Below are 15,831 nucleotides of genomic sequence, written 5' to 3' on the forward strand. Positions count from 1 at the left end.
GACCCTTCTCTGTACAGCTACACAGGATAAGTCCTCAGACAAATGTTGTTGGAAGGAATTCAGGCAGTATCATTCAGGGCCACTATTTGCAGACATGAAATCTTGCCAGTTGTCTTGCTCACAATTGTATAGTTTGCACTGCTGGAGCTTTTCTTTTATTAAGAATTATAGCTGCTCTTCTTAATCTGTCTCATAGAGCTGCTTGCTTGTGTTGGTGAATGTCAGAGTAGAGCCCGTTTTACTCTAAGAACTGAGCTTAGCTGGCTGGTGAGGTTGGAAAGTCCTCTTGGCTAATGCCCATTTAGTTCAGTTTCATTTGGTTTCCCTGTGGCCCAGTTACTTGAAGACCTTATTGCTCTCTCATTCAAACTGAACATGGAGTGGTGAGCTCTCCCACAGGCCCAGAAGAAGTGTAGCCAGGGCTTTGAGTTAATTGATTGCAAATACCATCTTCTATGGCTTCTGCTGAATCCCAGCCCTGTTGGGGGAAAGAGTATTACTTTGTTTCACTATTGCAGGAATCTTTCATATTACCTTCTAAGTGATTATTATTATTCCTTCAGTCAGCAGCCAGGTTTTCAAAGGAAGCAAACACTATTAATTTGGCAGCCCATTATTAAGTTCAGTGCACATCAAAGTGTTTTACACTCATGCTAAATCTACTTTTAAACATGACATGATAATTCAAGATCACCTATTGAGAGATAGGCCTCATCAAGGAATTGGAATCAATGGAAAAAATGTTCTACTTGTGTCATTATGGCCAGGCTGGAGTCAACAGAAAAGCAGCAGGCACCTGAATTAAGCCCTCCAGGAGACTTCACTTTTGTAGCTTGTGGGTAAGATTTTGTTTAAGTGAATGTGTTAATTGTACTACTTACAAAAGTAAGAGGTGGGTAGCAGCAGGCTTTGCTCAAGCATGAATTAGACAGTATTTGTTTCAAATCCCTTGTACAGCTTTACAGGTGTACTTCAATCCTAAAATGCAGCACCCTCTGCTGGTGCATCATGTATTTCTTTTGATGCACTTTGGCCTTTGCTCATACATCCCCTGTGCAGCTGCAGCAGGGCCTCTCATGAGTAATGCCCAATAATTTCCTCTATGTGATACAAGGGCAAAGTTACATCACAGCCTAAACTTTATTACAAACCCTGAAACAGGTAGGCTTGTTTCATTTGAGGGAACTTACTGTGAAGTAGCCTACCTACATTTCTAAGAGGTCCTCCAAATCTCCTGTTGCTATAGTTCTCTTGCCTTTGTAATGTAATTCGTAAAATCTAACCACGATGTGCTCAGCTTCACAGAAAGCTGGCAGACAATCTAGGATGAATTATTTCGCTTGTTCAAACTCTTGTTAGAAGAAGGGAGAAGGATTTTGTCAAGCCTAGTCATCAGCATCTATAAAATAAATCCATGTAAAGAGTTTGATTAGGTCAAGTCTCTTCTATTTCTTTCCTAAACTAAATGAGAAACTGTTGTTCTTCTGACAGACTATATGTGCCCAAAGACTACCCTTCTTTGCAATATGGTCTATATTTTTATTTTTGTCTGTGACCCATTGACTCCTTTTCTTTTTTCTTAACCATACAGAATGAAAGTTTTTTGCAAGTCCTGGTGCCAGATCAAGAGTAGAAATGAATCTAGAAGTTATATTAATGTCATTTTCTAGTATCTACTTACGGAAAAACATTAAAATATGTTCATATTTCAGTTACACTTCACCTGAAAGATTCTAGATTTTTTTCTGATGCTGCTCTGAAGCCAACAGCATGGTCTCATTAAATTGCCTGTTATCCCTAATGTTTTTTGCAAAATGAGCTGGGCTTAATATGACCAGTTTATCTGCAGTTAGTGATGCTTTCTATAAGAAATATTCTAAACCACAGAGATGCTGCCTCTTTCCACCCGAATTAGTTTAAGCTGGCTTAGGTTTCATTCTCTGTAGTCTTGCTTCTCCTTTTTGCCTCCTTCCTATCACAATGGAAGTACACATCACTCCCTTCTACCTTAAAGAATCTGTCCTGACTCCAGAACTCCTGATTTTTTTTTTTAATTATTACCCAATCTTCCCTCTTTTCATTCTCTGTACAGACTACCTGTTGAACGCCTCCACCAGCTCCATTCCATCCCGTTTCAGACCTATTTTCCTTTTACTATGATTTGTTGAGATACTTTTTTGCCAAAGTTGAACTTTTTTGTAATCACATTACAGATTCATTGCTACATTCTCAACATCCTTGCCCATTAGCTGCATTAAGCCCAATCAGCTGCTCTCTGTGAGAAGCCTTCTCCACCTTTAACCCCCATGACCATCTTTTCCAAGTTCTCATACCTCTTCCCTTTCTCTTTCAAAATACTCTACATAAAAATTTTCCTTCATCCCCTTTCTCATGGGAGCTTTGTTCTTGGTTCCCTTTTCCTTGTATAGCTTATTTCTGGGGCATCTTATCCACACATGGAAGTTACTAGGCTAATTATTTTGCCAAAAGATCTGTAGATCTGCTTGTGTACTCAAGAGCTGCCTCTTTACAAAATAAATCTTAACCTATTCCCTATTCACAGCCGTCTAGGCAAAAAACTCAGTTCAACATGGACAGCAGAGCTGTTCTTTACCCTTTTCCTAATCTCTGGAGAGAAAACTAATATTCTGCTATTCACGTCCATTCCTATAGTCTTTTGCTCAGGTCTTCTCATTCACTTCATCTCAGTCTTGCAGGCTATTTGTATCGTAGCTCTAGGATACAGCCTGTCATGTCCAGCCAGACTGAAGACTCATTTCCTCCCTTTGATTGATTCTGACATACCCATTTCTATTACTTGTTGACTTACTCTGTCAGTAAGTAAGTTCATGCTTTCTTTCAGCATCTGCCCGAAAGATGTCTACAACTGCTTTTTCCCAGTGCTGCCTATTAAACCAGCTGTTTTCCATGCCCACCAAAGGTAGCAAGTACTGGGGTGGTAATATGGTCAATTCTTCTCCTGCAGACAGTATAGTGCCTGCATCTCACTGTTTCCTTTCTGTCTTTATCAGGCTGTTCTCCCTCATTCTTCTATGCCAAGCTATGCCAGACATACTGTCTTTTTCTGGTGTCTTTGTGCAGCTTTTGACACAATGACCCACAGTTGTGGTAAAACAGAAGCTTCTATCTCAGCATCTTTCCTTCTGACCCATTTTGTTGTGATACCGGAGGGACAGATTCTGTTGTTAGAAATGCAGAGATGCAGCTGAGTATTCAGTGCAAGGGCTGTAGCCCAGAGCTGACAAGCACTGCTAGAGGTAACCACCAAGGGAAGACAATTGGTTATGTAAGGCTTTGCTCCTTTTTTAGAGCTGCCTCCCAGATTCAGTTTTTCATAATGAACAAGCAGAGAAGACATACAACAGCTGGTTCCCTAGGATGTTTCCCTCAGAGTATGAAGGTTTCGGCAGCCTGGGTATGATGACAAGCCTGCGCTGGAACTGCTATCAACCTATTCAGTCTCTTGGTGGTCAGTACTGGACCCTTAAAAGGAAACAAAAAGGAACTCTCCAGAGAAGGCTCACTTGAGTGACCCATCTATAGTGAATTTACTTCCAGGCTAAAGTACATACCATAATGAATTGGTTTCTGTAGCTGCACTCCTGCCTTTTTCTAGAGTAAAAAAGGTTCAATTTTATGTCCTCTGCCTTATGTGTTAAAAGCTAATGGAGGTTCTTACTTCAGTCAAGTGGCAAGAACTTTGTCCATGGAACAGGAAGATCTAAATTCTGTTCTTGTTTAGCAGTTACAAGACCCTGGATAAACTTCCAGATGAGTACAGAGGTTACACAGTGTAACCCAGAACCTGTGACTGGATGAGCATATTTTGTAGCTTTAAAAAAAGCTAGTATCTGGAATGAGATACTGTAATTGCTATTTAAAAAGTGGTGGAGTGGGTGGAAGTACAGTCTTTAACGTGCTTAATTGTTGGTCTTTCAATTCTGAATAAATCTTCATTTTTGTATGCAGTAAAAAACCTGTAAATATTCAAAGAACAAAAATAATCTAAGACATAACACTGTTTAAATCAAAACAGAAGTTAAAACAGAACTCTTAAGAATACCTATGGTGACAGTATTGAGCAGGAAGCCAGTCTTTTCAGTCATTTCATGGCTGATAAGCAAAATCAAGTTAATTGTTAGTACTGGGAGGGCATAGAGTATGTTCAGTATTGCAGCTGAATACAATTTAGAATAAAATAATGAAGATAAGATTTCCTGGTGCATAAAAGAGCTTTATTTCTACAAGTAAAAGTGAATGCTGTCATTATTTTAAATATGGAATACCCTACAATGGATTAATGAGATGATTGGATAATTTGAGGCAATAATGTTGCAGGTTTAAAGCATTGCCAGCTTTTCCCAGTAGCATGGTATCTTTATTTTTTCCTTGCTCTTTTATAATGGAGTCATTTAAAGATCTGATTAGTTCTACATTCATTCCTTTTGTTTCCTTCTTTGATTGTGTTAGGTTCAGATGGAGTTTCGGAAAAGCTGGGAGCGCTGGAGGTTGGAACATCTGTATGTCCAAAGAGACAGCAGTATGAAACCTCTGAAGTGTCCGGCCAACAGCATCAGTAGTGGAGGCACGGTAGGCAGTAGTGTCTATGCTGCCACTTGTCAGGCCACATTCAGCTAAGATTTCTGCAGGTGCATCAGACTGAGAACAATGAACTGTGTAATATACCTGAAAACCCTTAAATACCCAAGTGGCTTAAATATGCCATTTCCAGCAAGAAACTTAAGCATATGCTGCTCATTGCCTGCAGGCTGTTGGACAAAGGTTTCTAGGGAAAGCAATCTGCTAATGTAATCAACACATCAGAGGAGAAATTGATCATGTCTAAAGTAAGTTAAAAGAGTTTCTTCCTATTCACACACAAGGCCTCCAGGTGTCCAAAACTTAAGCATAGCATTGATCCAGTCTGAAACCACAGGGTCAATGGCTTATTACTGTTGAGTGGGTGAACTGAGTGATTGACTGATTAAATTACAAGGATACAGAATATGATTATTGCCAAAAAAGACATTTAGACTTTTATGGGGATAGGGTTAGGCGCTATCACCAGTTCTAGAAAAAAAGAACTTTGTGGGACACAACATGTGTTCTAGGGAAGAATCAGTTTATAGTAAGAGTTTCCCAAAGCTAAAGTTCAAAATATGCTTACCTGTTTTCTGGGTAGGTGCAGAACAGCATCCCCAGTGTCTGTCAATACCGCAGGCAGTGTGGTGTACATTTCTGACTGCTCTTTTTAAACTTCACTTGAAAATAATAAACCAAACCCAGTATCTGGTAGGGGCCTCTTCTGCTATTAATAGCTGCATGTTATCTCTGTTGACACGGATGGAAATATCCCCTGAATGCACAGCCAATCCAATTTTATATGGTACTCTGCCTCTCCAGTGAGTGCAAAGGTGTTAACGGGGTCAGGATAACGACTTGTGCTTCAAGAGGACCTTTTCCTTCTAAGCTATACTCCGCTTCTTGTGGGTGCAAACACGCGGCTGGTCTTAGCAGACTTCACCTACTTGGAAGAGATTCTGTAGTTCACAGTGTGGGCTCACTTTTGGTTTTCCTCCAGCCGTGCTCGTTTTCTCCTGACACGAAACGCCCGCGAGGCGCTGCTCTCGCGGCGGCGGAAGGCCGCTTTGGAGCGGACTGCGGGTTCAGCACGGCGGACAGCTCCCGCCCCCGCCCGGGCTGGGCTGCCTTCCTCTTCCTCCTCCTCCTCCTCCTCCTCCTCCTCCTCCTCCTCCTCCACAGCCTGCCTGCCAGCAGCGGGATTCAAAAAAATCCACCACCACCCCCCCACACCCCCCCCGACACTATCCTAAACTCAGCGGGCTTTTGTCTGTTTAAAACTGCGAGGGCTCTTGCAGTAAATGTGTCTACACTGCTATTGATGTTACCCTCCCTGATGTTTAGAAGAGTTGCTGGGGGAAAACAGAGGTACCTTTACAAGCAGGACATGATCCACTGCATCACTTAATAACAGGCTTTACATATCTTTACTCAGCTGTTATTTGGGCTTCCTTTACAACAAAGAGGCAAGGTGCCTAAGACTAGCTCTGAGAATATCCCTGTCCATAGACTTCTTGTAATAAGTAACTTCCACGGCGTAGCAGATAGACTACTCAGCAGAGAGGGAAAAAAAAAAACAACTTTCAAGTCTCTCTTTGCACTTGCATTCACAGCCCCCGTTGCCAAGAAAGTGGACTGGATATTCTGGGATGTAATTCAGCATCTTTCCTGCCTGAAGCCAGATTGCTTTGCATGGGATTATTCAATCATTGTATTAGAATCCAAATTGCCAACAGGGTGAATTAATTTTGCAATCATCAGGTTAGAACTGAATTCGAGAGGATGGGTTACCTTCTTCTGCTATAATGCTTGTAACTGAACTCCAGGGGGAAGTCAGACACGTTTGTCGAAATCCACCACAGTTCACAGGCTGGCTTATGTATGTTTAGCATGCTGGCTTCTATACAGGCCATTTCCAGGCCTTCCCTTCCTAACATTGGTTGCAGAGCTGACCTTGGAATGAAGCAAGCACCTCAGGTTCTTCTGTAAATTTAATAACTAGCTTCTGTGTTGTGTGACCATCAATACAATACCTGAGTACTACATGTATATGTTAACTGCTGTCCTGCAACTTAATTAATAAGCTTCCTGTATGTAGACAGTATGCTTGATGTTTCTATTTAACATCTACCCTTAAGTGCTTTGAATAGGAAGAGACTGATAAAGTTAGTCACTAGCAGATTAAAAGGCAGCACAATGACAGATGAAGTTTACAGCTGTATGATAATGCGCACTGGAGGGAATAATTTCACTCATGAATATTCATGAGTGGGTGCTAGTTTTCCAGGGCCCTGCTTAGTTGAGTGCAAACCTAGAAAAAAAGTTTTTGCTACTTGCACAGCTGTTAGCAAGAGGATAGTTTTGCTGAGACAATAGGAAGTTACAGAAGTGTTTTACTCACTATTATGCTGGAAAAAGTATACATAACAAATGAAAGAGGACAGACATAGGAATAGAGAGTATTTACATTTGTGGTGACAAGCCTGTACTTAGTTGCTGTCACAAGATTCTTTCAACAGTTTGACATGTGAGTTACTAGGCTTTTTTGGCCCCTTGTGGTCACTTAAGAACTGAGGGCTTTGGCCCCACAAGAATAGCTCCAGCATCAGATGTCAGACTTCCCTTTGTAACTTCAGCCTTGTTAGAATCCAAGACAAAAATAAGATGACAAAGTGAGATCTTAGCCAAGCAGAGGATTGTGGTGGAATTATTTTTTCCCCTCTCTGATTAAGCTCTCACTTCTTCAAACCTTTTTAAGTCCCCTCTAAGTACTGAGGGAACAACTCAGTGAAAGTAACTGCCACTAAAGCAGAACTACAGTAATTGTGTATTTCTCAAAATACTTTCAGCCAAGCCTAAACACCAATTTCTCCATCATACTTTATCTACTTCAGTAAAACCTTTTGCAAGCCTTTGTTGTTATTCATGCTATCTCTATTTCAGAATTTATAATAGGCATTTATTTGAGTAGCATGAAATAAGCAAAGCAACACAAAGCACTGGAACAGATGAACGTATTAATTTTTATTTCTTCTGCCTTTCAGCTTCATGCTCACCTACTGTGGTAACTTGTTTCATGAAGCAGTAAATAGAAGAGTCTATAAATTTACCTGAACATAATGTAACTAGTTTATAGCAAATGAAAACTTTATTTCCAGCATTGCTGCTATAAAGTTTTAGAATTTCATGGATGTTACCTTATATTTAATATTTATTTGCATATATTTCCTTGTTTTAAAAAACACCCACAGACTCTAACTGTACAAGATGTCAGATTATCAACTCCACATAAATGTTACACTTATGTTTATTTTTATCCTTGTGAATAAAGTTTCAACTCACAAAATTCTGTCACTTACTGGTGGTTTTGGGTTTGTGTGGGGGAGGGGCTACAGAAGCTGCTAGAAGCTTCCCTGGCTCCAAGTCAGACCTACTTCTGGCCAAGACCAACCCAATCAGCAATGGTGGTAGTGTCTCTGGGCAATGGAATGTGACAAAACCCTGTGCAGACAGCAAGGTCAGTGAAGAAGGAGGGGGAGAAGGTGCACCAGAGGAGGGGATGCCCCTGCAGCCTGTGGCGAGATGGCAGGCTGTCCCCCTGCAGCCCATGGAGGTGAGCGGGGGAGCAGATGCCCACTTGCAGCCCATGGACGAGACCATGCTGGAGCATGCAGATGCCCCCGAAGATGGCTGTGACTCCATGGGAAAGCCCACACTGGAGCAGCCTGTGCCTGAAGGACTGTGGCCTGCAGAAAGGACCCATGCTGGAGAAGTTTGTGAAGGACTGCAGCCTGTGGGAAGGACCCATGGCAGAGTTCATGGAGAACTGTCTCCTGTGGGAGGGACCCCAAGCTGGAGCAGGGGAAGAATGAGGAGTCCTGCCCCTGAGGAGGAAGAAGCAGCAGAGACAATGTGTGATGAACTGACCCTGACCCCCCCTCCCTGTCTTCCTGTGCCGCCGTGGGGGAGGTAGAGAAAATCGGGGGTGGAGTTGAGCCCAGGAAGGAGGGAGGTGTAGGGGAAAGGTGTTTTAAGATTTGGTTGTACTTCCCATTATCCTTGTTTTTTATTTGCTCAGTAGCAAATTAAATTAATTTTGGTTTTTTCCCCAACTTCAGTCTGTTCTCTGCCCATGACCATAATTGGTGAGTAATCTCTCCCTGTCCTTGTCTCAACCCACGAGCATTTTTTTGTATTTTCTCTTCATCCCACTGCAGGGGAAGGCGTGAGTAAGCAGCTTCATGGTGCTTTGTTGCAGGCTGGGCTTAAACCATGACACTGGTGTATTTGAGTGTCACTTGACTACTACTTACTCTCTAATTAGAAGAACACTAAGAATGGAAAGACTCACAGTTCATGTTTCTCCCAAAGAAACAAAGCTTTATATTTGCAACTCTATCTCCACTACAAAAAGGCCCTTGAACCTTATGGTAATCAAAACCAAAATGCAGCATATTACTTGTGTAGAGTCAGAAGGAATCAGTAAGAACAGTGAGAACTCTAAGGGGTTTTTACCAGAGGGTGGTGGAATTTGTGCAAATCCAAAAATTCTGTCCTTGGTTTTAAATAGCAGCATTTGGAACTTGGACAAGAGATCAACACAAGAAGCTAAGAGAGCGCTGTGGAGAGCTACTGAGAGATGCTTAGCAGTGTTAAACATATTACTTGTGCTTTAATCTACTATTCTCTTTCCAGTCCAATTAAATTCAATAAAGAACACTCTTTTTTCCCCCAACCAATGATGGAACATGGGGTAAATCAAGCCTGAACACTGTGTGTAACTTAAATTAGAAAAGGCATAAGGAAACAGGATTTGAAAGACAATTTTTTTACTTCTCAATTCAGTCCTCATAGGCACAAGTTCTACCAGCTGCTCTTCACTGTGACTTAATATTAATGATTTGTTTTAATGCAATGATCTCTATATTACAAATACCAATGGATCATACAAGTACACCTGACAGTCTGTGGGATGATGATGAGAAGCATCATCAGCTGTGCTGTGCTAAAAGGACTGTATTGAATGACAGGACAAATCCCCTGCCATCTGAGGCCCTCTTACTTTTCGACATCTGCTGCACGATCACCCCAATTTTTTTCAAAATTACATTTAAGGAAAAACATGTATTAACTGCCAGGAATAATAATAAGTCTTTTTTGCTTACACTACAACTGATGAAAACTGCAGTATGAAGCAAGCAGGGAACATGCATTAACATCAGATGTTTGTGTTAGATGGGAGACGTGAGTGTGAACAGAAGCAGCCACCTATTTCAGGTACACTGATTAGTGCCTCATATCTTTTCTTCAGGAAGAGGATTGTAGCCAGTGCTGGCCGTGCTACTAAAGGTGTCATCAAACCCCGGCCTTCCCGTTACCGGTGGCAAAGGCCATCAGGAGCACAAATTCACCTGCTGACACGCCAACAGCTACAGCTGTGAGAAGGCCGTGCCCCTCGGTGCCGCTGCCACAGCAGCGAAACCAGCTGCCCGGCCCCGGCCCCCGCCAGGAAACGAGACCTGAGCGCACGTTTTGCTACGTCTTTATTCGGGATCGGACCGCGCATGGGGAAACCGGGCCAGGAGTAAGGCGCAAGCGGCGTTTTGCATAGAAATACCCTCCTTGTCCTCCTCCTCCTCCCCCAGCCCCGCCTCGGGTCCGTGGTACGACGGGCGGAGGCAGCGGGGGCCGCCTCAGCAAAGCGGCTGTCCCCGCCAGCCCAGGCGCTCCCTCGGCTGCCGCCGGGCCGGTCGCTACCTCCCGGCGGCGGGCCGGTAATGCAGCTCCCGCTCCAGCTGCTCGGCCGTCAGCGACCCCGCGATGGCGGCGCACCCGGGGTTGAAGACGGAGTAGGCGCTCAGCTCGCCCCGCCGCCGCTCGGCGGGGCCGCGGGTGCCGGCGTACATCCAGTAGAGCAGGGAGAGCACGAAATAGGGCAGCCCCAGCTCCAGCTCCGCGAACAGCGCCAGCAGCACCGCCCACAGCAGCACCTTCAGCAGCAGCGGACGCGCCCGCACCGGAGCCACCGCCCCGCCGGGCCGGGCCTGTGGAGGCGGCAGCGAGACGTGGCGTCAGGCAGCGAGAGAGACGTGGCGTCAGGCAGCGACCCGCCGCCACGCGCCCCCGCCCTGCCGGCCTCGGCGCTCACCTGAACGCCGCCGCCCGGGCCCGCCGCGGCGGCCCGCTGTCCCGCGGCGGCCTCTGCAGCCATGGCCTCTCCCGGCGGCTCCGCGGGCCGCGGCGAGGCGGCGGCGCTGCCGCGGGCGGCGCGGAACTCTGCCAGCCGCCGCTCCACGGCGGCCGACATGGCCGCCCCGCGCCCGCGCCGCGCCGGTGACGGAGCGGCGAAGGGGCGGGGCGGAGTAGCGCCCCGCCCCCGGGGCAGAGGTTGCCCGGCAGCGCGCGCGCACGAGCCGCCCTGCGGGGAGGTCCGAGCGGGTGGCGGGGCCGGGGTGAAAAGCGGAGCGGGGGGCTTGGTGGGCCGGCTAAACCCCAAACCGAGGCTGCTCGGAGAGGCCTACGCCCCCCCCCCCCCGCCCCCCCCCCCACCCGCAGGGAGCCACAGGCAGCCACAGACACCCAGCTTCCCCCCATCTTTCCCCCATCTTTCCTTTTCTCAACTGATAGCAGAGCCAGCTGCTTAGCTCTGGAGAAAACCTGTAAGCCGCCGAAGGCCTTCCCCTTTTGTTTTGATTTTTTCATATTTAAACCCTAATGACTAATGTTGACGCCAAAAGGAAAAGGAGAGGGAGAGAATAAAGCATGGGGTGACCAAAGCCTGGAGAGGGCGAATGAGACGTTAGCAGCCGGGGTGACGAGCAACACTTGCGTTGAGTGTTCAAGCGGCCATTCTAGAAAACCGCTGAGCGGCATGGGAAGGGGCCGCATGGAGGAGGAGGGCACCCGCGCTGGGCATGGCCAGCAGGCCCTGCTCTCGGAGGGACAAGAGGAGCCAGCTGCTCCTGTCCGTGGAGAAGCGCGCGGTGGGCTCCCTCCAACCCAGCCCCCCCCAGCACCGATGTCTGCTAAAACCAGGTCGGGCTGTCCCACCCTCTCTTTAAACAAAAACTAAAAATTGGGAAAACCAGCTGTGCCACCTCATCTTTCAGCTACCAGTGCAGCCAAGAAATAGAAATTTATTTACAGGAGCTGGCTCTTAACCTTAGGAGTAAAATATTTATCACACTCCAGCAGTAATACTTAGGGAAGAGACATCTTTTCATCCTGCAGTGCTGTTTCCAGTTACTTATAGCTTTCTCAGAAGTGGCCTTTAGGGCTGAATATCTCATGCATTTGTCAGCTCAGAAGTCAATATGAGAAGTCTAATAAAAATCAATTTGGGTGTTCTTAAGTTATCTTAACGTGGAAAAAATTGTGGGGTTTTCCAGCTAAATCATTTTTCAAATGCCTATTTTATGCTCGGTTACAAAATAACTTTATTTAACCTTCCGACTTTGCAGAAAGTGCCACAGTGAACAACATTTTTCTCTTTATTTGTGGAAATTTGAAATAACAGTCCAGAATGTTTTAAGATAGCCTGCACAGGACATTATGTTATTTTGATTATTTTTTTCTTCCTTTTGTACTACTGTTCATGAAAACAGCTCCTCCAAGAAGTGCTGGGTAATTCCACATGTTGTGTTCTGTATGCATCATTAGTCAAACTGATGGTTATACCTGAGCTTAATACCTACCACCTTTGCAAGCCACACCCAGTGATTTACATGCTGTCACATTTTATTCAAAATTTACTGGGTTTAGTATGTATTTGCTATTGTGCAGTCAAATAGCTATTTTGTGGCTGTGTCAGGCTACCTATATTGCCGTGTATTGTTAGGAAACAAATAAGAGTCCCATGAATCATGCTTTTGAAGCCTAAGTGCACTACAGTAACCTCATCTGTAAATGAGTGTTCCACTGCAGACAAATACCTGAACAAATTTGTATCCATAAAGTCTTAAATTATTTCAATATATCCTGTTTTTAGACTAACAGCTTCATTGAATAGACACTTAGGTTTTTTTGTTTGTTTAACAAACCATCTGGACAATTTGTTCCCTACCCCAATGTTTGCAAAGGTCCTGGGCAGCTCACCAAGCCCAGTCTTTGGATCCTCGGCCAGTGGTTAGGAGGGCAGGGAGAGCTCAGAGAGGTTGAAGAACACTTCTCTGGGACTCTTGAGTTGCTTCATGCCTTTCTTACTATGTATGAGAAAAACAAATCAAATATAGTCTTTTTGTAGGTGTGAGACTATGAGCCCAGTGTTGCTCTCCTTTGCTTCATCTAGGTAAATGATTAATCAAAAGTGTTGGGTGCTGTTGGTAGATCTCTAATGCTTCATTCTTGATAGATTAAATTCTCAAACTGCCCATCAACTTTTAGGAGACAGCATTAAGATCACTTTAAATGCTTGTGATTTTTTTAACTTGGTTTCATGTAAAATCATAATTGTCATGTCTGTAATACAAAGAAGCCCACACGCATATTTCTCTCTTCCAAGAAGAAAACCTGTTGTTCTTTATATATTTCCACTTCAGTAATTTTGAAACCTTTTCCCTTATCCCAGTTATAAACTTTTCATTCTATTTTAATATTTATGATACAGAAGTATCTTTGCATTCTGCTCTCAGCTAGTTATCACTGGCTGAAGGGACTACTTTTTCAGTAATCGGGAACTTCCAAACCATTAACAGGCTTGGCTATGGCACTCCATCAGCAAGAGAACTGAAGGAGATAAAGTGGCTGCTGAAAGAACTGGCAAAACAAGAAAACTGTCAAAGCCGTGTCCAAAGTGCAGTCGATTTTTTATTTTGGGGAGTGGCTGCAGAGTTTTTCTTAATTAATTTTCAAGTGCCTCTGCTCTTTCTTGCTATTTAAGGAAGCAAGAGAACTGAAAATTAATTTGGGGAAATATTTTTGCGTGACAGAAGGCGTTAGAACTATTTGTGGCAAAATACCAACCCAACTCAGTTAAGCTAAGCATTGATAGGAACATTCAGATGGTGTGGCACCCTTTGCATTTATCACATCAGCAGCCCATCACCGTGTCTTGGTGTCAGCAACCTCTTTATTCAATAGTAGAGGTGCAGGGCCTTGCTCAATGGTTTGGAGTGTTGTTGCTTACTTCCTACAGATGCAGATATCTGTTCCTGCATGCTAGCTTTTTCAGATATCAACAGTAATCAAGTCATATTAATTCTCTTGATGGATTAATCTAATTCATTGGCAGGAGCCTTCTCCTTCATGAGATGAACATACACACACACACTGATTTGCTAAGTGCCATAAGTGCAGACAGAAGGGCAGCCCATTATTAATTTAACGACCTAGTTCAATAGAGCTGAGGGAGCATTAGCTTTAGTTGTTGAGGTCTTGGAGAACATGTATAAAATAGATTGAAGTGCACAGACTCATACTTGTCTAATTCCATACAGAGCTTCCTGCATATCCATTTGCTAATCAGTTCTAAACTGCAGAGAAGAGCTGCTTCCTTTGTAAAAAATGGTCATTAATTTTCTTTCCTAAAATAGTAGCAGCAGGGTACTTTGCCTTTAGACATAAAGGACATTTTTGTCTGTCTTTTTATTGAACTACTTTAGGTTCTGAATTGCAAATTTTCACATCTGTGAGGTTTCAAAATGTGTACATTTATGTATTCAACAGTGCATGTTAAAAGGTGCTGAGGTACTAGCACTTACGTTACTGCTTTATATGCTGAAATGCTCTATATTTAAACACATTAAAACATGGACAGAGCAGAATAATTAATACTTCCGTCACAACTCTGAAATGTTCCTTATTATTTCATGGGAAACTTCCATTTGAAGAAAAGAACACAGTAAATGTCCCTTACTAGTACAATGTTGGCTGTAAATGTCAGATATTTAGTAAAAACATTGTAACAGAAGAGGGAGATAAGCTATTTTATTACATTTTGAAGATAACACACGATGAGCATTCTAGCTGGGATTGTTTTGCCATATTCATAACTTTGATCTGATTCAAAAGTCAAAGTTTTCAAAACTGTTCTAAAACTTCAAAAGATAAGTGTTGCGGAGGATCCACAGGGGACATCACACACAGACCAATGTGATCAAGTGACGCCCATTTACTACAACTTTTAGCACAGTTATATACCTTATGCGCTTGTGCACGCGCCTTATACAATACTCTAATTGGTACAATACCCCGTTTCATGGGACGCTCTCTTACCTTCTATTGGCTGTGCAAGCTTCTTCAGGAGGTGTCCAGCAGTCACTTATCTCATTCTTCCGGCATCCAGGAGTTGTTTGTCAGGCTATTCTTATCTTCCTTTTTCCCAGGGTACAAGGACACTGCGTCCTTGTCTGCTTCAGCACTTTGTAAACTTATGCTTTGTTCCCAGCTAACAGCTGGATTGCTCACATGCCCTCGCCCAGCCAAGAAATCCTCAACAGATCAGAATACTGCCCTTTGATTTTTATGATACAGATAGGGTGGGAAAAAATGCAGCTGCCGCCTGCAATTCCCTTTAACTTAAGTGAAAGGAAGCCTGATTTTGTGTCTCCTACCCGTCAACATTGTTATGTTGGGTTTAACCAGTCTACTCTTCTCAAAACTTAAAAAAACCCAAAACAACCCACAAAACTTTGTAAATTTACTATAAAAGCACTTTTGTGAGGTTGGAAATACATAAGGCCCTTTGGGCTTGGAGTGAATTTTCTTTATTATTATTCTAGGTTTGCATAGCACTTAACCACAAACAGTCCATACCTAGATGCTGTAACAACATTTCCCCCATGTTACAGACAGGGAAAATGAAGCAAAGAATTCTAGATCTGAGTTCTGGTTCCACATCTGTTTCCTTCAAATCCGTAGTTTAAAATATAGAAAATGCTATATTCTAGAAGGTGAATAAAGAGTGAGGAAGACAGAAGTGGAATACCTCCCCCCCTTACACACATTACACACTCAGCCTTCAGAAGCCTTCAGTTAAGAGTACACTGTAAACTTTTATGTCCACATTGTCTGCCAGTTTTATACAGCCACTTCCACAAAGATGCAAAGGGCAGCAGAGCACTGACCGGTTTCATTTTGGAAGAGCAGAATGCCCAGAAAGGTTTTGCAACAACCTTTTCTCATGCCTTCACATCTCTGCCCTATGCGATAGGGTAAATTGTCATCCAGAAGCACTGAGCTGTGTGAAAGACTGAAAGAGTTAATATCTCAAACATTGTGGTGGGGCAACTT

The 15,831-nt window shown here is 43.7% G+C and overlaps 2 protein-coding genes across 2 annotated transcripts in view; one reads left to right on the forward strand and one right to left on the reverse strand.

Moving 5' to 3' along the window:
• GLP1R (glucagon like peptide 1 receptor) overlaps nt 1-4,862 on the forward strand; it is an 81,004-nt gene extending 76,142 nt beyond the window's left edge. The window contains exon 13 of the mRNA XM_049833775.1: nt 4,492-4,862. Coding sequence (XP_049689732.1) covers nt 4,492-4,659 — 168 coding nt within the window. The 3' untranslated portion in view covers nt 4,660-4,862. The remainder of the gene's footprint in view (nt 1-4,491) is intronic.
• Nucleotides 4,863-10,128: 5,266 nt separating this feature from the next.
• On the reverse strand, nt 10,129-10,935 carry SAYSD1 (SAYSVFN motif domain containing 1). Its single transcript, XM_049833776.1, has 2 exons — nt 10,751-10,935; nt 10,129-10,646 (listed from the first exon to the last, which is right to left on the reverse strand). Exons 1-2 carry the CDS (start codon nt 10,907-10,909, stop codon nt 10,356-10,358), a joined length of 450 nt encoding a protein of 149 aa, XP_049689733.1. The 5' UTR covers nt 10,910-10,935; the 3' UTR covers nt 10,129-10,355.
• Nucleotides 10,936-15,831: the final 4,896 nt, after the last annotated feature.

Source organism: Accipiter gentilis, chromosome 30, assembly GCF_929443795.1.
Source record: "Accipiter gentilis chromosome 30, bAccGen1.1, whole genome shotgun sequence".
NCBI lineage: Eukaryota > Metazoa > Chordata > Aves > Accipitriformes > Accipitridae > Astur > Astur gentilis.

Excerpts from the sequence above, each read along its gene's own strand:
- SAYSD1 (XM_049833776.1), bottom strand. The coding sequence starts at position 10,909 with ATGTCGGCCGCCGTGGAGCGGCGGCTGGCAGAGTTCCGCGCCGCCCGC. Across the intron at positions 10,647-10,750 it reads GCCCGGGCGGCGGCGTTCAG|GCCCGGCCCGGCGGGGCGGT; the intron begins GTGAGCGCCGAG and ends CCGCCTCCACAG.